Source organism: Gobius niger (assembly GCF_951799975.1).
Source record: "Gobius niger genome assembly, chromosome: 15".
Lineage (NCBI taxonomy): Eukaryota > Metazoa > Chordata > Actinopteri > Gobiiformes > Gobiidae > Gobius > Gobius niger.
Window position 1 is genome coordinate 26,755,091 of NC_136866.1, and position 27,865 is coordinate 26,782,955.

Consider the following 27,865-nt stretch of genomic DNA (forward strand, 5'->3'; position numbering starts at 1 on the left):
TGACATTATTCTGGATTCTGAAGAGGTGCCAGTCCATAGAGTCCCGATGATGAGGGATTAACGTCAGCGACACAAAGGCTGAATGGGGAGAAGGCAGGACGGTCCACAAAGCGAGTGACAGCGGCTCTGTGGAGGACTGGGGACTCCGGCTCAGCTCATGCCTAGGTCGGGTGAAGAGGTCAGGGGCAAAGGGTGAGCGGAGAGTCCCCCGGGGAGGCTCTGCGCTCGGGCATCCGCACAAAAAAGTTCTGAGCAAAGAATCGTGTAAAATGGCCGCCAAAAATGCTTGTCTTTCACTGGCAAGATGAATCTCTGGCTTTGGTTATAAACTTGGCGGATTGGTAGGATTCTAGTAGTAATAATCTAAGTCATCTCAGTCAGTCTTATCTTTTACTTCACTGCAGCTTAAAATGCTACAAATGACCGAAGCCTTCCAGAGCAGCTGACCCGGCCTCATAAATTCCCCTTTAACATTCGATGCTAATGCGTACTTGACTTGAACCTTGGCCTCCGACCCTTGGGTTTAGCCCCGTGCGGAGGTCAGGGCCTGTCGAGGTGTTAAAGAGGAACCGATAGAACAGATGAACACGGGAAACACAGGGCGGACATATTGGAGAGGTCACAAACCCTAAGCTCGAGCATGTGAGTCTGACGGCTTCGACAGGGCCCCGGCAGCTGTAGCTAACCCTCATTCTCTACGGCCGTCAGTCAAAGTAGACAGAGGAGAGCACGCTGAACTTCTGACAACATAACGTTATGGCCGGGAATACCAGAAAGGCCTTGCACTTTATCTTATTTACTCTGACTGTACAGATCAGTGTTGTCGTCACTGTCTGGGTCAGACACACAGTATACAGAGCAGCTTAAGACTCTCAGTTTCTCAAACTATAAGATGGGGAATTCAAATTGTTCGGATCAGGATGTGTCGCACCTCACGGCTGCCGCTCGAGACTTCTGTCCTTTCCCTGACTACAGCCAGAGTCCTCTCCTCAACATGCTGACGCTGAACTCCTCTCTGAAGCTGAGTGAGCACTACGCTGCTGCAGGTCAATATATATTTATGTACATATTCAAAGTTGTAGTTGTGATCGTCAGCAGAGTCTCACATGGATGAAAGGAATATTACCAGCACCAGGCCCTACTTAGACCTGGAAACTTTATATGTTTTTTGGTGGGACAAATTGAAGTGGAATAAATTCAAATAAACTTTCGTTCTGATCAAAAGGCCAGGCCTCTCTGACGGCCACACAGCAGCAGGACTTCACCCAGACTTTGAGGAGCACGTTTGGACGAGAGGGGAAGGTCTCTAACGGAGGAGTGGGGGTCGTGGCTCTGTCTCTGGCCGTTCTGTTTGACACTGTGGCCAGACAAGTGAAGGGAGAGTACGAGCCCTACGGAGAGCCCATCCCAGGACTGTTCCTCAGAGACCCCAGAGGAACCTACCCACCACCGGTCCACACCGTCAGCCAATACCTGAGGCTGGTGCCGCACATCGCCAACAACCCCACCAGGATGAGGGACGAGACGGAGAAGTATTTACTCGAGCTAAAGCAAACTGCGGCAGTTGCAGTGGACGAAATCAACACTGCTCAACGGTATGAAGACATTACAGGACTGAATCTTATGAAGTGTGATGTGATAGGAAACAGCATGGCGCTCCATCTTTGGCACATCGCTAATAAAACCATAGATCTGGTAGAAATCTTTTCAAACAAGAACAATTACAAAACACCAGATGTACTTCTTAATCTCAACTGTGACCCCAAAGAGGCTAGTGAAAGATTTCTGGCTAAACTGGATTCTTTTGACGAACCAACCAAAGAGGTTTTGGAGAGGTGCGTCCCGAAGGGAGGGGACAAGACGGCCATAGACAGTTTTGTGTCGCTTCACTGGACCATCACCATAATTCATATGATAAAGCGTGAAGGCCATGTCACGCTCGGAGATTTTGATCTGAAGGCTAAAGCACTTGGAAAATGGATCTAGATCCGGCAAAAATTATGGAAAATACTGTATAAATGTGAAATGAAATGAGTATGGGAAACAAATACAAATAAGTGAATACAAACAAAAACAAAATAAATTAGGTGTCAAGTTGTATTTAAAATAATTTAATCCATTTAGAACATATTCCATGACTTTGATGACCTATTTTGGTTTGCACTATATTATTATTGTAGCTAAAATTTCTGCTTCTGATTCAGAGAATGCTCTCATGTCGCTGAATACGTCGGGAGAAAAGAGTGCGAGCGCCACATTTATTAGATAATGACTAAAACTATGTATATTCTTTCGGGACCTAGCCGTACTTAGACCTGGAAGTTTTGTAGGGTTTTTGGTGGGACAAATTGAAGTGGAATAAATTCAAATAAACTGTAGCTAAGCCCTGAAGTTTGTTCGAAGTCTAAGGCCTTGCACTTCATCATATTTACTTTAACTGGAAAAATCAATGTTGTACTCTGGGTCAGACACACAGTATAAAAGAGCAGCTTTAGTGACAGTTTCTCAAACAGTAAAGATGGGGAACTGGAATTGCTCGCCTCAGCATGTGTTGCTCCTCGCGGCTGCCGCTCGAGACTTCTGTCCTTTCCCTGACTACAGTCCGAGTCCTCACCTCACTATGCTGACGGTGAACTCCTCTCTGCATCTGAGTGAGCACTACGCTGCTGTCCAGGCCTCTCTGACGCCCCCACAGCAGCAGGACTTCACCCAGACTTTGAGGAGCACGTTTGGACGAGAGGGGAAGGTCTCTAACGGTGGAGTGGGGGTCGTGGCTCTGTCTCTGGCAGTTCTGTTTGACACTGTGGCCAGACAAGTGAAGGGAGAGTACGAGCCCTACGGAGAGCCCATCCCAGGACTGTTCCTCAGAGACCCCAGAGGAACCTACCCACCACCGGTCCACACTATCAGCCAATACCTGAGGCTGGTGCCGCACATCGCCAACAACCCCACCAGGATGAGGGACGAGACGGAGAAGTATTTACTCGAGCTAAAGCGAACAGCTGCAGTCGCAATGGAGGATGTCTACAAAGCTCAACATTATGAAGACATTACAGGAGTGAATCTTATGAAGTGCTATGTGATGGGAAAGAACATGGCGCTCCACCTACAGCGTATATCAAATAAAACCATAAATCTAGACGAAATCGGGTCAAACAAGAACAATCGCAAAGACCCAGAGGTACTTATGAATAATCTCAACTGTGACCCCAAAGAGGCCAGTGAAAGATTTTTGGCTGAACTGGATTCTTTTGACGATCGCACCAAAGAGGCGTTTAAGAACTGCGACCCGACTAGAGGGGACAAGACGGCCATAGAGAGTTTTGCGTGGTTTCACTGGGTCATCACCATAATGCCTATGATGGTCCCTGTAGACGATGCCACGCTCACTCAAACAGGAGATTTTGATCTGAAGGCTAAAGCTCTTGGAAAATGGATTTAGATCTGTAAATCAAACATTATGGAAAATACTGTACGAATGTGAAATGAAATGAGTATGGGAAACAAATACAGATAAATAAATACAAACAAAAACAAAATAAACTACGTGTCGAGTTTTATTTCAAATAATTTAATCAATTTATTATATTTTCCATGATTTGATGACCTATTTGGGTTTGTACCATTGTCTTATTGGCAGGTTTTAGCTCCAATAATAACATACTACAGACACCACTCACTTTTAATTAAATTCCTACTCCATGTTACTTGCATATTGTCACTTTAAAGGTTTTCTAGCTCCTGTGATTCAGAGAATGCTTTTATGTTGCTGAATAAGGAGGGAGAAGAGTGTGAGAGCACCACGTTCATTAGAGAATGATTAAAACTATGCATGTTTCTCTGACAAACCATAAAATGCCTCTTTGCCTCTTGCAGTTTTGCATGTGGCTGAAATGTAACAACGTGATGATTAACAGCAGTTTCAGAAGAATATACAGTATGCAGCTCGAAGCTTAAATGCATGAAGAATAAAGCATGTGCTGTAAAAAAAATGTTGAAATCGCAATAACAATATCAGAATCAGAAAAATTATTTGCATTTAGGTTTTTTGTCAGAATCGTGCAGCCCTAATGCAGGTCAATATTTATGTCCATATTCAAAGTTGTAGTTGTGTTGAAAGGAATACTATCTGTGTGAAATGATTTCAGAATATCAATTGGAATTTCAGTTGAGATGTTAGATCTGGAAGTAATAGGGTTTTTGGTGAAACAAAATAAAGTGGAATAAACTGAAATAAACTTTAGTTCTGACCAAAAAACGTTATGTCCCTAAGTGTGTTCAAAGACTAAGGCCTCGCATTTCATCATATTTACTTTAACAGAAGAGATCAATGTTGTCCTCACTGTCTGGGTCAGACGCACAGTATAAAGAGCAGCTTTAGTGACAGATCCTCAAACAGTAAAGATGGGGAACTGGAATTGCTCGCCTCAGGACGCGTCGCTCCTCGCGGCTGCCGCTCGAGACTTCTGTCCTTTCCCTGACTACAGCCCGAGTCCTCTCTTCAACATACTGTCAGCCAACTCCTCTCTGCAGCTGAGTGAGCACTACGCTGCTGTCCAGGCCTCTCTGACGCCCCCACAGCAGCAGGACTTCACCCAGACTCTGAGGAGCACGTTTGGACGAGAGGGGAAGGTAACGGCTGTCAGACTGTACCCTACTGCAGAGTTACTCATGTGCAATAACTCCTGTGTAAAACTACGTGCAATAATCTCTGTTTGACTGTAAACTATGCACTGCCAATGCTGACCTTTTGGTATTCTAGTCTTTTCTAATTGATTTTATGTTACAGTTTATACCTTTTGCCCCTGTGTTTCTTCAGAGCTGATGCAACAAGTTCATTTCTCCACTGTGAGGTCAATAAAGGATTATCTTGTCTTTTCTTAGGTCTCTAACGGAGGACTGGGGGTCGTGGCTCTGTCTCTGGCCGTTCTGTTTGACACTGTGGCCAGACAAGTGAAGGGAGAGTACGAGCCCTACGGAGAGCCCATCCCAGGACTGTTCCTCAGAGACCCCAGAGGAACCTACCCACCACCGGTCCACACCATCAGCCAATACCTGAGGCTGGTGCCGCATATCGCCAACAACCCCACCAGGATGAGGGACGAGACGGAGAAGTATTTACTCGAGCTAAATCGTGGAGTGACACTTGCAGTGAACGCTGCAAGTGAAGACATCTCAGGAGTGAATCTTTTGAGGTGCATTATGATGGGAAAGAGAATGGTCCAACATACCGTTAATAAAACCATAGCTATGAAAGATTTCGAGCCAAGCGACAATCCCGACGGGCCAAATGTGCTGCTTAATCTCAACTGTGACCCCAAAGAGGCCAGTGAAAGATTTTTGGTTAAACGGGATTCTTTTGACGATCGCACCAAAGAGGCGTTTAAGAGGTGCGACCCGACTGGAGGGGACAAGACGGCCATAGAGAGCTTTGCGTGGCTTCACTGGGTCATCAACATTATGCCCATGATGGAGCCTGAAGACGATGACACGCCCGCTCAAACAGGAGATTTTGATCTGAAGGCTAAAGCCCTTGGAAAATGGGTTTAGATCTGTAAATCAAAGATAAAAACTGATGTATAAATGTGAAATAAGTGAAATGAAATGAGTACGGCAAATAAATAAGCAATAAACTACATGTCGGGTTTTATTTCAAATCATTTAATCCATTTATAATATTTTCCATGATTTGATTACCTATTTTGGTTTGTGCAATTGTCCTATTGGCAGGTGTTAGGAAAGGCTACAAGAGACACAAAGCAACAACAATAATATACTACAGACGCCAAGTCACATTTAATGAAATTCCTCCATGTTACTCATTTGCATATTGTCACATTAAAGGTTTTCTAGCTCAAAGATGCAGCTTTGAACAACAATAAAACATAATTTTGGGTCAACTGTATGAGTTTCTACTAACAAATGTCGATACTAATGTCCATACACAAAGTACTAGTTGTCTCAGATGGATGAAAAGAATACTATCTGTGTAAAATGATATAACCTATGAATATTAATTTGCATTTTAGTTAAGATCTAGCCTTACTTAGACCTGGAAGTTTTTTAAAGGTTTTTGAGGTGGAAGTGGAATAAACTGGAATGAACTTTAGCTCTGACATAACGTTGTGCCCTCAAGTACCAGAAATAGTATTTGTTCAAAGTCTAAGGCCTCGCATTTCATCATATTTACTTTAACAGAAGAGATCAATGTTGTCCTCAGAGTCGGGTCAGACACACCGTATAAAGAGCAGCGTTAGTGACAGCTCCACAAACTGGAAAGATGATGAATTGTTCACCTCAGGACGTGGCGCCTCTCGCTGCCGCCGCTCGAGACTTCTGTCCTTTCCCTGACTACGGCCCGAGTCCTCTCCTCAACACGCTAACGGTGAACTCCTCTCTGCATCTGAGTGAGCACTACGCTGCTGTCCAGGCCTCTCTGACGCCCCCACAGCAGCAGGACTTCACCCAGACTCTGAGGAGCACGTTTGGACGAGAGGGGAAGGTCTCTAATGGAGGAGTGGGGGTCGTGGCTCTGTCTCTGGCCGTTCTGTTTGACACTGTGGCCAGACAAGTGAAGGGAGAGTACGAGCCCTACGGAGAGCCCATCCCAGGATTGTTCCTCAGAGACCCCAGAGGAACCTACCCACCATTGGTCCACACCGTCAGCCAATACCTGAGGCTGGTGCCGCATATCGCCAACAACCCCACCAGGATGAGGGACGAGACGGAGAAGTATTTACTCGAGCTAAAGCGTGGAGGGACACTTGCAATGGACACTGCCTACGCTGCTCAACAGCTTGACGACATTACATTAGTGAATCTTATTAAGTGCTTGGTAATAGGACAGAGCATGGCCCTCCACCTACAGCGTATCTCTAATAAAATCATTGATATTAAAGGTTTCCAGCCGAGCAATCTCAATCTCAAAGGGCCAGAGGAACTTCTATCTCTCAACTGTGACCCTAAAGAGGCCAGTGACAGATTTGTGGCTGAACTGGATTCTTTTGCCGATCGCACCAAAGAGGCGTTTAAGAAGTGCGACTCGACTAGACGGGACAGGACGCCCATAGAGCATGTTGCGTGGCTGAACCGGAACTTCGCCATGGGGTCTATAAATAACCCTGGAGACGAAGTCATGCTCGCACTAACAGGGGACTTTGATCTGAAGGCTAATGCACTTGGAAAATGGATTTAGATCTGGCAATTACAGATTATGGAGAATATTAACATGAATTAAGTACAGTATGTAAAATGAAAAAAGACAAATGTATTCCTTCCTGTTTTTATGTCTTTTCTCTCATGGTCAATAAACTCTGAACTGTAATGAAAAAAAGAACTTGTTTCTACTTTAGAATAGGGGAGGGCGATACGGCATAATTATAAACTTATTTCGATTTAATCACGATTTTTTATAATGACGAAATTACTTAAACTACACACAAGAAGAAAAATACTACACTAATGTATTCAACTTTGTGATAATAAACACAGCAATAATAGACTTGGACCTAAAGCAAACTCACTTTATAAATGAAAAACACAATAAAACTCTCTCATGACGTCGAGCTGCAGTAAATGTAACACTCTGTCGCTATCGGACCCTTTCACAATAATTATTACTAAAGCGATAAGATGTGGTGACTTTTATTGTGTAAAACTCAAACAGGAAGCAGTTTGTCACTGTTAGTCACTGTGTTTTTGGAGAACTTTTATATTTCCAAAGATATGGATAAAACACAGCCCAGGATTTAAATTAGACAAATGAGACGATGCGGCTGAAAGGACAAAGGACACACTTCTTCCCACACGTGTCAGGTAAATAAATAAGCACACACTGTGATGTACGTAGAGCAGCGGCGCGTTGTGCTGCAATAGAGACAGGACGCTGGGTTTAAAACATTTTAAAGCTGCAGATTGAGGAGCCTGGTCGTATGGAGAGGAGCGCCTCCCTGCTAAACGCTGGCAGGAGCGTCTGACATTGCGTAGCAGAAAGTTTGCGGCTTGAATTTCTCTCACTGGCAGTGAAAAGAGTAAACTGTGCAGAAGTGCATGATAAAATCCCACAAAAATGTCAGATCGTCAGCTCTGGAGATCGTAAGACGGTCTAATATCGTCATATCGCCCAGCCCTGCAGAGTTCCCTCAGAAAGACACAACATCCAAACGTTTTCAGGAAGTTGAAAAGGTTTTAAACCGTTTTCCTCACAGCGTCATTTGTTGGGCAAAGGCCTCTGCAGTTTTAATGTTACAAGGTAAGTCGAGGACGGGATTGGCGCTTAGGATGACCAGATCCAATGGCTAAAACTAGTTTGGAATTTAACCCTCTTCTGGCCTCTTTCTCCAAGTCCAAATTAGTGCAAGTGCAGACCTACGGAAGTCTGAATATTAGGGCTGCACTGTCTGTGATTGTTTTTAGATTTTGATTACATCTGCAAGTTGTGCTTTCAAATCAAGAAAACTGAAAAACTTTAGCTTTAACCTCTTAACTCCCGCCTGAACCGAGAGGATCTTATTCCTCACGTCATCAGATTTTTTTTTTCCATCATTTTTTTGTTGGGTATTCAACTCATTTTTTTTCACATTTTTGTCATTTTTTTGTCCATTTTTTTTATCCAATTTTTTGTCATTTTCTGACATTTATTTGTAATTTTTTAATCAAATTTTTATCATTTTTTTGTAATTTTTTGTCACATTTTCGTCATTTTTTCACATTTTGTCACATTTGTGTCATTATTTGTCATTATTTGTCACATTTTTGTCATTTTTTCATTAATTTTTTATCAAATCTGTCATTTTCTCGTCAATTTTTAATCAAATCTTTGTAATTTTTTTGTCACATTTTTGTCATTTTTTCGTCAATTTTTTGTCAATGTTTTCTCACTTTTTTGTCACATTTCCATCATTGTTTTCATCTCAGTTTTGTTGCTATTTTTCACAGCTTTTGTCCAGAAGCTTTTGGACTGGGGTAAAGCCAAACTGGAGAAAATGTGCTTGGTTCAGGTGGGAGTTAAGGGGTTAAGAAGCATTAACACTTGAGAGAAAAGTGACAAAGATAAACTGCTTAACTAATACAACATGTTTTCTGCATGATGGAACTAGTGGCAGATATGTGGCCATTTTCTGAGTTACTTTATAACCATAACAATTGCAGTGTTCGAACATTAAAAACGCTATTTTCGATTCCACGGCGATTATTTCTGCCGCCTTAAACGATACGCGGGAGAACTCAAGGCGACAGCGAGCAAACCATAAAAGACTAAACAAGGCCTTGGGTCCAGGGCCCGAGACTCTTTCCTCTTCTCCCGGTATGCAGCGGTTAACTCCGTGTGGTCTCGCCAAAACTGATGTGTTTCGAAAAACCCGACTCGCCACAAGCTCTTCCAAATGCAAACACTGTATCGCCGCATCAAAGCCCCGTAATCATCGCTGGCGTCGAGAAAACGGACGGCAGAAAACGGAGAGGAAGAGAGAGTGAGAGGAGACACTGGGATCTGCGTGTGGTGGCTCTGTAGACTCGTATTACCATGCACTGCAAAACAAAGGACCATCTAGAGTTTATTTCAGAATATTTATCTTAAATCCACCAGTTAAAAAAAACAAGGGTGGTGTATTTGTCTGACATGGTTCAGTTTGATGAGTCACGCTTTAGCCTGGCTTTAGTCTTGGTGAATTCCTATAATCCTGGTTTGGTCCAAGTTTAGCTCTCTTTAAGTCCGTGACCTTAGACCTCGTTTAGTCCAGATATAGATGCAGGCGGCATCGATTCATACAAGGGGGCGTGGCCTCGCGAGGGGGAAGGAAGTGTGTTAAAGGAAATCATTATTTTTTCACTCTTCTAAGATGTCTTCTGTCGGATTATGAGCATATTTGTTACACACAAAGTCAAAATCGGGTCCTGATGTTTTGACGCAGCAGATTTTCCACCAGATTTGTCCAAGTTAATACTCCCTCAGTTGTGATGTGCTGGAACTGCTTAGTTGCAGTGTGAAAAGCAAAGCGAAACCACACGGTGTTCCAGAGTGAAGGCTACTTAGAGAGAGGCCCAGAGAGAGCAGAGTCTTCATTTTAATTTCGGCTTGATCCCTCAAAGTCTACAGCATTTTCCATCAAAGCTAAAAAATATTACGCAAATGACAAGGAATGTTCAGTTAATGTAACCTCTGCTCCACTCCCAGTAGTCTGGTATTACAAGCAATATGATGCAATTGTGATTCCAATTTCATGATTGGCTTGGAATGGGACACACAGTCTGCAACTACAAAGTAAAATGAGACATTGTGATCAAACTGTGTGCCAAGTTGTCTATCACTGTTGCTCTCATGTCCGTGACCTGTTGCTCTACATGCATTTTTGCTAATAAGACAATCATGATCAACAACACAATGCTTAGGGTTTAATAATCACAAAGAACTTTCAAGTACATGGACATGATTTCTGCACAAACAGCTGCTTTTACATTATACTCCAAAGGGGGAGAAATTCACGAGCTTGTACACATTCCCTTTTTTACAGTGCAGTGGAGACGACCGCCATGTTGTGGTCAGGGCCTCTTTCCCACAGGTGCCAGAGAAACCAGCCCGCCCGTCGCTGCCAACTAAACCAGAGGGAAACTGCAGCCTGGCACATTCACAAACGCTCATGTAAAGACAATATTACCCCACCGCAGTCACCAGTGTGTTCCTGTTCAAGAGATTAGCGCTAAGCTCAGACTGTGACGCCATGTGAACGCTCAACGACATGTCAATGAAGAGATCCAAGTCACTTTTCAACCTTATGTAAATCTTCATCATTAAACATTTAGCCATGTTCCTATTGTTATTGTCTTAGTTTAGCACAAAGTTGGCCAAACTTCATTGAAATGGGTGAATTTAACATTTTAAGACATTTCTCACACCTTTATTTGGACTTAGAACTTTACAGCAGTACTCAGTAACTTGTTTACCTTAATAAATCCTTTCCGTAGTCCCTCTGGGGATAATACATGTGTTAATTGGGAGGGTCTTTCATCTCCCCATGTGTTTCTGGCCAGAAAACCACAATTGCAACTTGACTGCCACCAGACTGGAGCAACCAATACACACTAATAGAATCAGGAAGAAGAAGCCAACAGGCTAACAACCAAAGCTAACTGCGGGCTAGCGTCACTTTGAAAAGTATTCACAGCCAAGTCTGTGTGAAAAAAAATATTTCTATTGTGTAATTGGATCTTTTCTGTCACTGTAGTATTTACTCTCACGGACAATCAGTAAATAAAAAAAATCGCAACTTGCTACGACACCTGCAATTGCGCTTATGGCCTCTGGGGCATGAGTTACTTAGCACTGCTTTAATGCTAGCTCTGTTTCACAATTAACTGCTTCTCCGAGGTTTAAACCATGTGAAATTATTAAACTTTCAGCAACAAGTACCATCGGGGATATGTGCCAAATCAACAAAAAGAACGAGGGCCACCAAATTTGGTCTGAGGTCGGCATTCGGCCCCCAGGCCATACTTTAGCTGCCTTTCCACAGGCAGGCGCGTATCAGCCCAGTGCCTGGTCAACCCGGTTTGGCCTTGGCCACCGCTATGGAAAACCTCGCCAAGTTTTGGGACCGACCTCTGGCTGTGGCAGAATGACGTGACGTGAACAGCCCTCACTAAAACAGGCAGGTCATGCAGATTTAATATTTCACAACGTCATACCACGGTTCTAAAAGGGGACTTTAGCCGCTGTAAGCGCAACTTTAGCTGGTGTTAGCTTCATAGTTCATATTTTAGCTCTTGCATTTCCGTTTTATTAGCCTTGGCACCTCTGAATTAGGGCTGCACAATATATCGCAAAAAATATCGTATCGCGATATTAGCTGATGCAATATCCGTATCGCGAGAAGCCACAATATATCGCAACAAGATCCACCCATTTTTTTTTTTGCAAACACAAACTCATGCATTGAAGTCATGTGTAAAAGTTCCGTTTTAGTCTAACATTTACTAGCTTTGTTAACCCCTAAAATCCTACCTGAACTGAGCACATTTTCTCCAGTTTGGCTTTACCCCAGTCCAAAAGCTTCTGGAAAAAAGCTGTGAAAAAGCAACAAAACTGAGACGAAAACAATGATGGAAATGTGACAAAAAAGTGACAAAAATTTGACAAAAATGTGACAAAAAAATGACAAAAATGTGATTAAAATTTGACCAAAAAAATGACAAAAATGTGACAAATTGTGACGAAAACATGACAAAAATTGCTAAAAAATGGACGAAAAAATGACAAAAATGTGACAACAAAATGAGAAAAATGTGATTAAAATTTGACCAAAAAATGACAACAACAAAAAAGACAAAAAAGTTACTAAAATGAGTTGAACACCCAACAAAAAAATGATGGAAAAGAATCTGATAACGTGAGGAAAAAGATCCTCTCGGTTCAGGCGGGAGTTAAGAGGTTAAATTCTACCCTTGTTTTGGTCCTGATTGGGTGTTTTTTAAGTCTTCTTTTGACACAATTTGCTGAAAAAAATGGAAACATATCGTGTTTGGTAAAATATCGTAATAATATCGTTATCGCGATATGCACAGCCATATCGCATATCGCAAGTCACTTCAATATCGTTCAGCCCTACTCTGAATGATTCCGTAAGTCCCACCAGAAGGCAGCTTTTGTCCACATTGATCCCATTGCGGCTCACAGAACTTTTAATGACGATCTGTACAGCGTGCTCATCTGTGGGGCGCCACCCACAACAAATGCAGGTGTGTTGTCTTGTGGAAACAGAAGCGTGTTCTGGGTAGAGTGGAAAAGGGCCTTTTGAGCACCTCGGTTTAGCAAATTTCATGGCAATTAGAAATGGGGCAATGCTGAAATTTAGCCTCACGATTATCTTGTCCTAAATAATGGCAATTCCACTTTCTTTGGGTGATCAAAGTTTCAGATTTTGACCGTATGAGGCAAAATATCAGTTGCCTATAAAAGTTTGATGAAGATGAAGTTCATAATTTGGAGAACTATGAGGAAATCTATAAATTTGACTAAATACAGTGGGGGGGAAAAGCATTGTATATAGTATATGGCCAAAATCCAATAGAAAGTCTATGGGAAACTGACCAAATACCTTTTCCCCACTGTTAATGTAGTTAAGCCTTTTAAAAAAATAGTCACTGCTGAGTTGGTTGGAAAGATAAGATAAGAAAGCTACAGGTTGGAGATGTTTGTAATGGCCTGCTGCAATTCTCTCAAAACATCTGGTCTTGGAGAGGTCAAAAAAAGACTTACAAATCCTTTTCTTTGTCAGCTTTTTGTATAATGCCATAATTTAGTCAAAGTAGAGGCAGAACTTTGGCAGAATGATGCTGTCAAAAATGACATTTTGCAGAAACCTATCATTGACAGTTTTGGCACGGGCCTGCAATCCACTGAAATCAACCCATTCTGTGGTTTAATTCTGAAAAACAATGAATGTCTAATTCAAATAGGCAAATAATAATCAAATTGCGATCACAAAAGAGCCGTAGCAGGACAAATCCAGGGCTGAAAACTGGGATAAACCAAGGCAATGATCAAGCCTAAACACAAATTATTATTAGAACTTCACATAAAAGTAAAAATTCTCAAAGTTGCATCAGAAATTGCCGACATGCTGCTGTTCGTAATGTAGTAACGTTGGTGAGGTGGCCGAGTTCAGCCCGTTTAGGCTCTGATAATCCCTCCTCCTAAACATCATAAAGCTACAGCCAGAGTAATTGCGAGTTTGGACGGCTTCTCGATCCACCGTGGCTTACGTTATAATCGTGTGTGGCATGAATGTGAGCTGAACAAATCTCCGAAGTGCGCATTATAGAAGGGCCACAGCGGCGAGTCTATACATAAACGTGTGTGGGGGACAAACCGCCCCGTTCAAATGCTACGTTCGGGTCGAAGGAGGAATGTGGAATACGCTAAAGAACACCGACAGAGAATGAGTTTAGGTTTTCAAAGCGGACCACCTCTAAAAATATGAAGGATAAATGTAGATAAAGAAAGGAGCTGGTCGACTTGTTCCCAGACAGTCACATATAGTATATATAATGTGTCGCAAAGGGCACTACTTCGGATTCTTTTCAAATAGTTTAGGTTTACGTGATGTTGTAACTTTCTAAAGAGTTCATTGTTTGTTTGCTGTTTTAAGTCAAACTTTCACTTCAGTTGCCTCATCTTCCCGATATGGTGTTTGATTATCACGATTTCTAAAAAGACAAAGGCACAGAGGGATATTGTACATCCAATTACACAATGGAGATACTTTTTTCACTCAAACTTGGCTGTAAATACTGTTTAAGTGGGGCTAGCCCGCAGTTAGCTTTGCCCGTTGGCCTGTTACCTTCTTCTTTGTGTATCTATTAGCGTGTATTGTGCCTCTAACCTGGAGGCAGGGAAGTTGCAGTTGTGGTTTTCTGGATAGAGACACCAGGGGGAGATGAATGACCCTCCAATCATCCCATTAACACTTGTATTACCCCCACAGGGACTACGAGTTACTTAGTACTTCTTTAAAGGAATAGGCCACCGTTTTTACATACTGTGATATGCTCTTACCTCACTTTAGACGTGTTAATATATCCCCGTCTGGTCTTTGTCCGTACGCTCTGCCAGGCAAACGGAGCACATACGCAGCCTCTCCCACATGTCACATAGCTCCAAAAAAGCTCACGATAGAAGCTACCAAGCTCTTCCACGTGTTCCCTATTTAAATAAAGTTACGTGAACTGTTTTCATGCGAAGTATATTTACACAGAAATGTAGCATGTCGATTTTATAAGCAAATAAAAAGGGGGACTATATTGTGAGGCGTAATGATACGAGGAGCAAAACGTCCGCGCAGTAACTCCTAAAGACTTCCCCCGCTCACTTCCGTCAATAACCTTTAGGAGTTACTGCGCGGACGTTTTACTCCTCGTATCATTACGCCTCACAATATAGTCCCCCTTTTTATCTGCTTATAAAATCGACACGTTACATTTCTGTGTAAATATACTTCGCATGAAAACACTTCACGTAACTTTATTTAAATAGGGAACACGTGGAAGAGCTTGGTAACTTCGATCGTGAGCTTTTTTGGAGCTATGTGACATGTGGGAGAGGCTGCGTATGTGCTCCGTTTGCCTGGCAGAGCGCACGGACAAAGACCAGACGAGGATATATTAACACGTCTAAAGTGAGGTAAGAGCATATCACAGTATGTAAAAACGATGGCCTATTCCTTTAAGACCTGTTTAAATCCGAGTTTCAGCCTTACGTAATTTTGACATGGTTTAATCCTGGTTCAGTCCATGATATTGTCCAGGTTTAGGCATGATTTTGACCCAGTTTTCTCTTATTGTATTTGATTGAGTCCTTGGGTTTGGACCTGGTTTAGACCTTTTTAGTTTTGTCCTGGTTAGACCTTGATTTCAATCTCTGCTCTTGGTTTAGTCCTCGGTTTAATCCAGATTCAGTCCATGACATTGTCCGATTTTAGACTTTGTTAAGACTGAGTTTTCATCTGGTTTATTTCTGGTTTAATCCTGACAGAAGAAGCAGTGAGTGGGGAAAAGTGTCAGTATTTGAGCTCAGATTTCTGTTAAAACATATAAACCACTGAATCAAGATATGAAATACACGTGAAAAAGAAACTGGTTCAAAGCTAAAAGTCTTTTCTGTCTGAAAATATGAACAGTCACATTGGCACGATTAACATTTAGCTTAATAAGATTGATATAACAAATAAAAAAATAAACTTCCTGTTTGGGGTTTACTTTAAAACAAGTCAAATGAATCTGAATGGAAGACATCAAATTCAAGAACCTTTGAAGCACCAAAACAACACAGCGCTAACCCGAAAAAAACATGTGCTAATCCCATGTGGTGTGGCACTGCCCGGTCGCCATGGAGACACATATAAAGCTTTGCCACCTGCCCCGAACGATTTATTGAGCTTTGAACCCCAAAAACAAGCAACAACATTTTCTTCTCCACTTAAACCAACTCAGAGAAGATGGAGACATTGCTTTTTCCAGAGCCTTACCAAAAAAATTACAGCTTTAATGGTTGACGAGATGCAACCATTTTGATTGAATTGCGATTCGCCGTGCGGCCCCCGCCCCGTCTGCCCCCCCTGTCTCTCCCCAGTGCGCTGTAACCGGATCCCTGGTTATCCCTGCAGGACCAGAGCCGGGGGCCTGACATGAGCCTGACCTAATTACGAGCTGCTGCTGCTGCTCGTTAACCCCCGACCCTCCGCCCCGCGCCGCGACAGCCCGTTTGGGAGGATCTAATTTCATTAAAACTTCGCTGCCATCTTCGGATCCGTCCTGTGCCTCGACCACCTCCTGAGCCGTGCGAGCCAACGCCAAGTCCTGTGGCGTCACGAGCCAATTCCAGCTGATTAAACTCACAGTGCCGTTTCTTTCCGTGCTCGTGGCGCCTCCGCCCGTCATCGATTAAACCAGGCTTTAACGATGGCAGGCGACGTAAACAGGAAAATATGTCATGGAACCAAAAACACAAAAACACCCTCCAGTCCAAATCAATGTGGGGTAACACGACTTGTGCTTAAATCTATTTGGAAAGTGAGGACTAATTGACTCTTTACACGACTCGTACTCATAAAAACATACTGGTCAGGGTGGCCCAGAGTGGCAGTGGTTCAAGACCAACCCAAACATCTGAATAAAGCACTACTTACTTATGTACAAGGTGCCATGGCTGCCAAGCTATCGACAAAGTCTTTTAACCTCTTAATCTCCACCTGACCCGAGAACATTGTCTCCAGTTTGGCATTACGCAAATTTAAAAGCACCTGGAGTGACAAAAGTGACAAAAAAGTGAGAAAGTAGCAGCAAAAAAAGAAGCTCCCTCCCCCTCCTGATTGGACCTGACCTGCCGGTTCACAGGAGAGCTCGTCTCATTGGTCAAAGTGATGGCACCAGAGATTCTGAGAGTGTCTGAGATCAGCAAATGGGAAAAATATGATTATTTAATATGACTTACTTTACCTGGCAGCCAATTATACGCAAGACGCGAGTTCATTCTTCAGACGTAACGGGACTAAAGCAGAAAAACCTGTCAGTGACTTTTACTGTCAGTCCAAAAACACAAACTGACTCTTGTTTTTCTACTTGTCACCTGTGGCTTGTGGACTGCAGTGGAGCAAAGAGGAGCGGAGTCAAACCATCATAGATCCATGAGTAAACTCAATATAAGGTTGAGGTAGATTATGGATCACAGACACCACTCTGGAGCTGTGATGTCATCGTTTTAATAAAAGTTGCTGAGACGTGGGCAAAGCTCTCGATTTACCGATCGATCTACGTTCCCACCCTCACCTATGGTCATGGGATTTGGGTCATGACCGAAAGGACAAGATCGCGAATACAAGCGGCCGAAATGAGTTTCCTTCGCAGGATGGCTGGGCGCACCCTCCGAGATCGGGTGAGGAGCTCAGTTACCCGGGAGGAGCTCGGAGTAGAGTCGCTGCTCCTTCACGTCGAAAGGAGCAGCTGAGGTGGCTCGGGCATCTGTTTCGGATGCCTCCTGGTCGCCTCCCGCTCGAGGTGTTCCAGGCATGTCCTAGTGGGACAAGGCCTCGTGGAAGGCCCAGGACACGGTGGTGGGACTATGTCTCCGAGCTGGCCTGGTGTCGCCTCGGAGTCCCCCCAGAACAGCTGGAGGAGGTGTGTGTGGATCGGGAAGTTTGGGCATCTCTGCTGAGACTGCTGCCCCCGCGACCCGGCCCCGGATAAAGCGGAAGAAAATGGATGGATGGATGGATGGATGCTGAGACGTCGTAACAACGGAGCCACGTAAACGGCGTTTTGAGATCTTTCCACTCTGGGACCTAGTTTGGAAAATGTTCGTTTACAAACCCCCAAAACGCCGGGCTCGTATGGACGATACACTGGACTGATAACATATCTTTGTGTTTGGTCCTCAGCTTGACTTTGTATGGACAGCAGACTGGATACATCTCGTCTTAATCATTAGTTAAAGGGACAATACGGAGTTTCAAAGTGTTAAAAATTATGTATTTTCCTCCCCCTACATGTTCCAACAATGTCCTAATGTGTAGAATGACCTGTTCACCACAACTGTCTCTAAAATCACTAAAAAGGTGTTAATTCGGGTCTGAAGTGCCGTCATGCACGAGCTTAATATAGAAGCTGCAGTTACACATATGACCTGAGGTGGCAGTAGTGAGTATAAAATGACCAACTTGCATCTAGCCCCTTGAAAACTGCTGCTGCTATCCTGTCTCTCTTTATCTGTTTAATGAGATGCACTTTCTCTCCCACTCAAACTGGTTTCTCGAGATGTTTCTGAACATCATCAACGCGGCGTTTGCGAAAAGCCGAGTCTAACGAAGTGAAGGGCGGTGAGAGATATCCCCGCGAAACCCTTGTGAACTGACAGCAGCGACGAGGGGCCGATGAGGGAGATGGATGGGCGGGTCATGTGAGAAACTGACAGATGGAGAGATCGAAGGCGCACTGTAACCGCGATACATTACACTGCGGATCAATACGTCAATGGCCAACACTTGTTCACTTGCCGCGGATAATGGAGATATTAGCCCCAGTCCCCGCTTCGTGTATCGATAAAACGCGACTTAAACTTAATTTGCTCACAGCTCAGGGCACAAACGACAGCTGCGTTTAGGAGGAAAAGGAGAAAAAGCAGTTTGTACATCGTTGGGATCATTTACTGTAGTTGAGAAAACGTGATTCGTTGCCTGTCATTGCCTAAAGTGGAGGAGTTCAAGGATCAAGGAATTGAGGGACGGATGGAGCGTGAGATTGAGAAATAAATCGGCGTCGGCAGTGATGAGGTCGCTGTATCGGACTGTTGTGGTGAAGGAGTTGAATCGAAAGGCAAAGTTCTCGATTTACCGGTCGATCTACGTTCCTACCCTCACCTACGGTCACGAGATCTTGGTCATGATGACAGGGAGAAATATTGCGAATACAACTGGTTGAAATGAGTTATCGGCCAAAAAATGAAACACTGACAATATATTTTAGGGCTTTAAAGGAGCCATCCATTATTTAGTTAATTTTCTGTTATTGGAATAAAATGTGTTTTGTCCTTTTAGTATATGGTAAAAGCAGACATTTATCCAAAAAACACTGGCCTTTTAACCCCTTAACTCCCACCGGAACAGAGCATATTTTCTCCAGTTTGGCTTTACCCCGGTCCAAAAGCTTCTGGAAAAAAGGTGTGAAAATAGCAGCAAAACTGAGACGAAAACAATGATGGAAATGTGACAAAAAAGTGAGAAAACATTGACAAAAAAATGACGAAAAATTGATGAAAAAGTGGCAAAAAAGTTTAAAAAAAATGTCACAAGAAATTGACAAAAAATTGAAGAAAAAATGACAAAAATTTGACAAACAACTTACAAAAATGTGACCAAAAAAATGACAAAAATGTGACAAAAATGTGATAAAAAAATTGACAAAAAATTGAGGAAAAAATGACAAAAATGTGACAAAAAAATGACAAAAAAATACAAAAAATTGACGAAAACTCAGTCCCTGTGATGAATTTCGATGTTGTAAATGTATTAGGAAAGGTTGAGATGAGTTTGGATTGTACAATCAGGTATAGCTCCTTTAAGTTGCATTTTTCCCTCCCTTTCTTTTCCCTTCCCTTCACTTCTATATTTGTAACAGTTAGTTTCAATAGCATAATATAATGGTCTTCAATAATATCGTTTATTGCAATACCCATCTTGCCTCAACATATAAACATAACATTTTTCAAGTCGCATTAGGGCGGGAGACCCTAGGGAGATGCTGGAGGGGACTAGGTCTCTAAGAAGTGAGAGTGGATAGAGTCTGGGCTCAGACTACTGCCTTTTTGACCCAACAACAGATAAAGCCGGAGAAAGTGGATGGATGGACACTGCAAACTGGTTTAAAGTTTGTCCACACATGGAATGAAATGGAAATTGGTGATATGTTATTGCACATGAAAACCTAAAGAATGCAGCAGAATCGACAAAACCTCCATACAGCAGTGATCCTCAACTAGCCTGGTGTCAGGAGGACCCACCATAATCCAATAACTTCTGTATTTTTCCACACAAATGATATGCATTAAATAACCCCAAAGCTGACATTATGATCAAAACAACCCAGTAACATTCAGAATCTTTTGTCTCTGTGCTTCTTTAGCAGACAAATGTTGAAGGAAATTATGCCTGGGAAAAGTGAGCGACCCCGGATGAAACATAACAGTGCTTCGAATTCGGATTTGAAAGTGTAATTTTAAGTGCAGAGGATTCTTTGTTAAGGCGAAGCGCCCCCCGGTTTCCCTCGCGTTGGCCGTGGATGATCTGCTAAGCGCTGGGAGAGACAGACAGTCTGAGGAGAGCCGCAACTTTCACAGAAACTACGACCGCAGCACTCCCTCCACGAAACATGTCATTTAGAGAGATGAGGAGCGCTCCGCCGCAGAGGAACCGGCCACTGCGAAACTCAGAGGAAGTCACATTTGACACACAGACGCACGTCATAAATCCAAAGTGTGGAGGCTGTTATTACCTATAAAGGTTAGCATTTTCATGGTCATGATGTGGAAAACAGGGCTGTGAAGTGCATTTATCCTCCTTTACCCTGCGCTACCATGCATTTACAATACAATTACAGTGCGGGAAAGCAAAGTGAGACCTCGTTTGGATGAATTACGACAAGTTCTCATTTGGAAACAAGGCCATTAAACGCATACCGTAAATGCTCTAATATAGGCCGGGGCCTTTATTTACTCAAGGGCATCTAGGACCAGGCCTTTATTGGAACCAGGCCACAATTAGAGACAGGCCTTTATTTCTATTTGAGCAAAACGGACGACCAGGAAAATGAAGAAAAACGAGATTTGTGTCTATTTGCACCTAAAATATTAGGTTCATTTATTAATTAACATTGCAAACCCTCTCCCAGCGGCTGGAAGATTGACGCCTTTTATTTTGTCGGGACAACAGGAAGTGTTTCGTTGCCGTTAGCGGAGCATTGACATCAATGTCACTGCAGGTTTCTGTTTTGTTTTTACCGCGGACCGGATTATTTGTTGTTATCTCGAGTGTAGACGGAGCGCTTGTGTTCGTGATCGATCATGAGAAAGCGGAGGAAAACAAAACAAAGCTAATCACGGGCTAAAGCTCGATGTCCAGCTAGAGGAACGAGTTTGCAAATGAGAGCTTGAAAATCGTGCTGCCGGGAGAGGCTTGTTAACGGTGCAGTTATGCCTCCGTGCCCAAGTCGTTGCCAAGGCGGTTGTTCAGAAGTGACACCGAGGATGAAGAGTTCAATGGATTTAGTGATTTGGAGTGAGATGGAGAGTTCGGTGTGTTCTTTATGCTATAGTTATCTGAGCTGTTTATGTGACCACCATAGCTAACCATCAATGTGCTAGCATACCGTACAACTATTCAGCCTGTTGTTTTTTCTTCATTAGGCACTTATACTCCGGAGCGAGTAATGAATTGTTCATTGTGAATTAAGTGGTAATGCATCATTTATTACTGCTAAATAAGGTGTAAATCAGGGGTAGGCACCGTCAGGCCCTCCAGCATAGTACCTCTGGCCCCCAAGATGAGCTTGAGAAATATAATTAGGCTTAATTGCTTTATTTGTCATCGTGCATACATACAATGAAATAGTGTTCAGGTCCCGAGCTACTGCGACTGAGCGCATATACCTCATAAAGTACTCTAAAAATGCAGGAAATACTGTCAGTATTCTTTTATTCCCAGGAAGAACATCCACGGCATTTGCAGAAAACGGTTCTTTTCCTTGGGCTACAATGAGGTTCGGCCCTTGGTGTTTTGTCAATAAAGAAAATCGGCCCTCCATGACACAAACTCGCCCACCCCTGGTGTAGATAGTCTCAACTTACATCGCGCTTTTCCACCTACAAGGCTCTCCAAGCACTTTACAGCAAGGCCCATTCACACTCTCATTCACACACCAGTGTACGCAGACACTGGAGGCACGGTGGGTGAAGTGTCTTGCCCAAGGACACGACGACAGTGTGCACCTTCAGGAGGCGGGATTCGAACCCCCGACCTTCCGATCATGAGACGACCTGTTCTACAATCTGCGCCACTGTATAGCAGTGTAGCTGTAATATAATGTTCAGGTGTTTCATTGTTTTGTTATTGACTCTTTCATTTCTATCAATTGATATTAAACTCCTTTGTACCTATCGTTTATTCAAAAAATATTGTTTTGTTTAAAGTCTTGATGGGTTTTGAGCTTAGAATGAACTCTTTTGTGTATCTGGTCTCAAAATAGTCCTCAAATCCCCCCCAAACATCTCCATCAAAGTTGTGGGCAATGTCTCCCCCTACAGGCCGGGTGGTGGACATTACAACCCAGCAGTAGAACAACACGCTTGGCCGCAGAGGTGGGTGTTTTTGGAGTTGGCACGAGGAAGAGTAAAAGCGTGGGCACAGACGTTGGGCAGGGACTGAGACAGAGAGAGACTTTCGGGGGGGGGGGGGGGGGGGGGGGGCGTTTCCGGTCATTTTGCCGGGTTTCTTTTGAAAGGGCAGGAAGGCTCGACTGTATTTCCCACAGACTGCAGTGGAGCAAAGCAGGACTGAACCATTTCCAATTATAAATCAATGTTAGTGTTAAATAATGACTCATAAAGACAGGTCACGCAGCCCAAAGGGAAATCTATAATCTGTGACCTCAAATGACTTCACACGTACGGCGGCAGCTAACGATTCATTTTATTTTTTCTAACTTTTTCCCACGTGAAGCTAAAGTGGCGCCGCTTGTGGACGTGTCGATGGAGCAAAGTAAAAGTGAATGTTTGAAGGAGGCTCTTAACGGTTTAAAAAAGTCACTACACAGGGTTTATATGCTTTACAGCAGGGGTAGGCAGGTTTGCTCAGTTGAGGGCCGGTTTTCTTCATCGTCAAAAGACCAAGGGCCGGACCCTCCAATTGAAGCAATTAAAGTAAAGCATCACTTTCTACAAATGCCAGTGTTGTACATCATATACACTGTGAAAATGTCCATCTTAAATTAGATAAATTACTTAAAATCCCACTGGAAATCAGACAAATGAACTTTCACTGTAAAAAAAAATATGTATTTTTCACTTGAAATTATACAAAATAATGAATTAAGAAAACCTTGTGCTTGTTCCATTGGCAAGAATAGGTCAGATATAACCTATTCTTGCCAATGGAACAAGCACAGACAAAATCCACTCAAGCTTTAGATTCAATCTCTTAATTCAAGTAGATTTAAGTCATTTCTTAGTATTCTTGTAGGATTATGGCCTAAAAGGGTGCTCTCAGACATTTTAAGGAATTGACAGTATTTTTCACATTTCCAGAGTACTTTAACAGGCATTTGATTTCTCAAAATCATCTCGAGGGCCAGAGTTTGATGTTGGGATCCGGTTTTGACCCCCGGGCCTGACGTTGCCCTGCATTACAGGCAGAAGAAAGTCAAATGTAATGTTTTTAATTCCCTAATAGCATATCTTAATGGCACACAAGCTGAAAAGAAATCACCGCATATTTATTTCTTAGGATTTGCAAACATTTCAAGCCAACAGAGGAAAACGAACTGGACAAAACAAGCGAATGATGTGAGGAAAAAGATCAATTTAGTTTTGTAGGTCTTAGCTTTCAAATGAGGTGGCCTACAGGATTTGGGTGAAGCTGAACTGGAGAAAATGCTCTCAGTTCAGGCGGGAGTTAAGAGGTTAAATTTAGCACGAGAGACCTTCTGATACGATTGTGCTTCATTCAGCGCTTGTTTTTTTTCCCTTTTACAAGAGTCAGAAAAAGGCAAAGCTGGCCGTAAATCTGTGGACATTCCTTCTAATCAGCGGGACCACAGCGGGACCACAGCGGGACCACAGCGGCCACACAGACGGCGACCGGAGCTAAATCAGACCCGACCCAAGAATGCGACGCAAATAGAGCTTCTCTTTCAACGGCCACTTTGTCTAATCTCACACTAATTGTCCCAGAACTGCACGTTTGTTTCCCGAAAGTAGAAGCAGCCGCGGAGCTCTGGAAATAGAACCTGCTGCTACTGTTGAGAAGTGCTTTTGTATTTAATTATGAACATGATTTGGGGGAAAGTAGCACTGGTACGGTTTCTCAGATCTTATATTGATGATGGGAGAGTGCGACCAGTGAGCAAAGCCCTCTCCAGCACATCCCAAAGAGTCTCAAAGGGGGGTTAAGATCTGGACTCTGTGACAAATGATCCATCTCATGCTCCCTCTTCATGTACAGGGTATTGTTACTTTTTCTTCGATACTGGTAATTTAACAATACTTGGTTTTCGATACCAATACCTGAATGATACTTTTTTCGATACTTAAACTAGAATATTTGTCATATTGACCCAAGAAACAGAACAATGATGACAATTTAAACCATGAAAGACCATTTCTTTCAAATTTGTATCATTTATTTGAGCTGAAACAACCAAGTCACGGGGCAACTAGGGATGCACCGATCCGCTTTTTTGAGCTCCCAATCGATACAATATTTTGTATTATTATATTTTTACATAATGTATATTATTATATATTATAGCCTATGGATATTACGGTAGTTTCACCAGTTGGCTTTTTTTTTAAATAAACATGCAAGAGGTTTTGGCTTTGAATTTTAAATTAGAATGTTTTAGCGGCAGGTTAACAAATATGTTAAATCTGTATGTAAATCCTCCTGTGTGATGTGGATGTTGTTCTGTTATGACTGATTGTACAGTTTGTCATTTTATTTTGGCAGCATCTGAATTCTGTTTTGAAATGTGTCTTGTGGGCACTTGCTTATGTGCAAGACACAATAATAAGATTAAATCAAATCAAATAAAGCAAATCAGCAGCCTAGCTTAGCGATAGCATGAAGGCCGTGAATCTGTGGTCCTGGATCTGCAGCGGCTCCAGTCTGCAGGCTAAACCAGCAGGCTGGAGCCGCTGCAGATCCAGGACGACAGATCCGTCCCGTCATCAGATACAATCCGATACACTCAAAATGCCGATCCGATCTTCAATGCTACTGAAAATCGGATCGGTACATCCCTGCTTGGTATATAAGATACTATACTGGTATCATTTAACGGTACGTCAGTTGATTATATTATGGATATTTTGGTTACGGGGTGCTGTGGGACAAGAACGCCCCCAAAAACACATTTTCAGTGCGTAGGTAAAGGATATAGTTTTAGTAAATGACACCATTTATTTAGCCCTTATCTACGTACAATAGGCTCAAAGATCTTTACATCAAGGAGCCACTCACCATTTCTCACTGTCATTCACAGACAGACATTGCTCTGACACTGGATGAAAGATGGGTGAAGTGTCTTGCCCAAGGACACGGTGACAGTGTGCCTCTACGGGATTCAAAGACGACCCGCTCAACTATCTAAGAACTCATTTTAATTTAGGTTTAGTATCATTTAACTCAGTGAACGGGGTGAACTGGGCCGTCTGCTATTACTGGGTCATTCCTTTCACTGACTTTGTGAATGCAAAGCTGAGAATCTCCACGAGCTCCGAGCCCATAGGACGTTTCACATGTAGCTGTTTTTTCCTCCTCCGTGGCCCAATTCCTCACACGCCTGATTAGATTTGCCCCGTCGATATCAGTCCGTACTCACGCCACCTGACCAGCGCTGCTTCAGTTTGTGTTTGCGAGAGGGAGAGAGAATGCGGCTGGGAACCTCGAGCGGAGCTGCCGCACATAACATCAACATAATACCGGGCCTTGATGTTGCAACAATGCGTTTTCGCCGTTGGGTCATTTTCCTTCCTGCCGTGGATGAGAAACAAGCGCAGGAGACCAGACGGGCCAAGGCAGACGGCTCGCAGCTCCATGTGCCGTGTCCCGTGGGAGAAAACGGTCAAACACGGCAAAGAATGAGGAGATTGGATTATACAGTAAGTGGCCACATTACACAGTGAGGAGGGATGCACCGATATCGGGTATTGGCTACAAATATCTGATACTCTAAACCATTTTAACCCCTTAACTCCCACCTGAACCGAGCACATTTTCTCCAGTTTGGCTTTACCCCAGTCCAAAAGCTTCTGGAAAAAAGCTGTGAAAATAGCAACAAAACTGAGACGAAAACAATGATGGAAATGTGACAAAAAAGTGAGACAACATTGACAAAAAAGTGACGAAAAATTGATAAAAAAGTGGCAAAAATGTCACAAGAAATTGACAAAAAATGACAAAAAAATGACAAAAACGTGACAAAAAATGACAAAAACTTGATAAAAAAATGACGAAAAAATGACAGAAATGTGATAAAAAAATGACAAAAATGTGATAAAAAAATGACAAAAATGTGATACAAATTTGACCAAAAAAAATGAAAAAAATTGACGAAAAAATTACAAAAATGTGACAAAAAAATGACAAAAATGTGATAAAAAATTGACGAAAAAATGACAGAAATTTGATTTTAAAAAAATGTCAAAAATGTGATAAAAAAAATTACAAAAATTTTATACAAATTTGACGAAAAAAAAAATTTGACGAAAAAATGACAAAAATGTGACAAAAAATTAAAAAAAAATTACAAAAAAGTTACAAAAATGAGTTGAACACCCAACAAAAAAATAATGGAAAAAAAATCTGATGACGTGAGGAAAAAGATCCTCTCGGTTCAGGCGGGAGTTAAGAGGTTAAAAACACAACTTTCACCGACTAAAACTAAAAGATCTGAATATGGACAAGGTGTCACTTCCAAGGCAGAACTTGGAGAATTCAATTTAACCTCCACAAATGTATTTTTGATCGCCGCGCATAATGCCGCAGCTAGCAAAAGTATGTTAAAGCTAACATCAACTAATCAAAGCCTATGATTGGATCACCTAAAAGTAATTAAATACTATTAACCAATACTGGGGTGGCCAAGTGTTGATACGTAAAAAATCTTGTTAGCATGAAAAGATAAGACTTTGTTGATCTCAAAATGGAGAAACGAGGACATGAGCCACTTTTAAAAAGTCTCTCTGTATCGGTTAATATCGGATATCGGGAGATACTCAAACCCCCAGTATCGGTATCGGAAGCAAAAAAGCTGGATCGGTGTTTAAAGGGACTAGATCAGGGGTGCCCAAACTTTTTGTCTCCGAGGGCCAAAATGAAAAAGTGCCTAAGGGTCGCGGGCCAATCACGGCGATGTCAGCGTGAGACACATATAACTGCAAATAAAAATTGTTACTTTATATTCTTTTTTGGTATACATTTGCATTTAATTCTATCTATGCAAATAGTATGCTACAAAAGCCATGTTTTAGTAGAACAAAATCAATTATTGTAGCAATGTAGTGCAGCAACAACACCACCTATACCTGCACTATCTACAGTGACTTTACCTCATTCATTTCTTTAAGTCAAAGAAAATGCCACATTAGACCAATTTGAAAGTGTCAGTTCAGCATAAATTCTTTTATAAGTCATATATGTCAATGACCGTTGCAATAAAATTTGGAAAAAGTTGGGAAGTTGATGCTGCGACGCTCTATGACTGACAAATACCAAGACACCAGAACAGTGTTTCCTTAACTTTGCGAAAGGAGTGAAACAGCGCCCCTAATTTGACGCTGGTGGCCAAAAAGTGTACTGCATCTACATTTGCCATTGAGAATGAATGGGAGGGAGTTAGTATTAACCAGATGCGGCGCAAAAGTCGGTCACTCTCTGGCGGGCCCCACTTTGGGCACCCCTGGACTAGATGCAAGTTAGTCATTTTATGCTCACTACTGCCGCCTCAGGTCTTACGTGTAACTGCAGCTTCTATAATGAGCTCGGACCTGAAGTAACACCTTTTTAAGTGACAGTGCAGGATTTTAGAGGCAGTTGTGGTGAATAGGCCT

General features: G+C 42.6%; 2 protein-coding genes across 3 annotated transcripts in view; one reads left to right on the forward strand and one right to left on the reverse strand.

Annotated features, from left to right (window-relative positions):
* ino80 (INO80 complex ATPase subunit) overlaps window positions 1–27,865 on the reverse strand; it is a 94,892-nt gene that overhangs the window by 36,425 nt on the left and 30,602 nt on the right. The window lies entirely within an intron of this gene.
* Window positions 4,312–5,550, forward strand: LOC306975074 (uncharacterized protein; the record flags this gene model as incomplete). Its single annotated transcript, XM_079572494.1, has 2 exons — window positions 4,312–4,632; window positions 4,885–5,550. Exons 1-2 carry the CDS (start codon window positions 4,405–4,407, stop codon window positions 5,548–5,550), a joined length of 894 nt encoding a protein of 297 aa, XP_079428620.1. The 5' UTR covers window positions 4,312–4,404.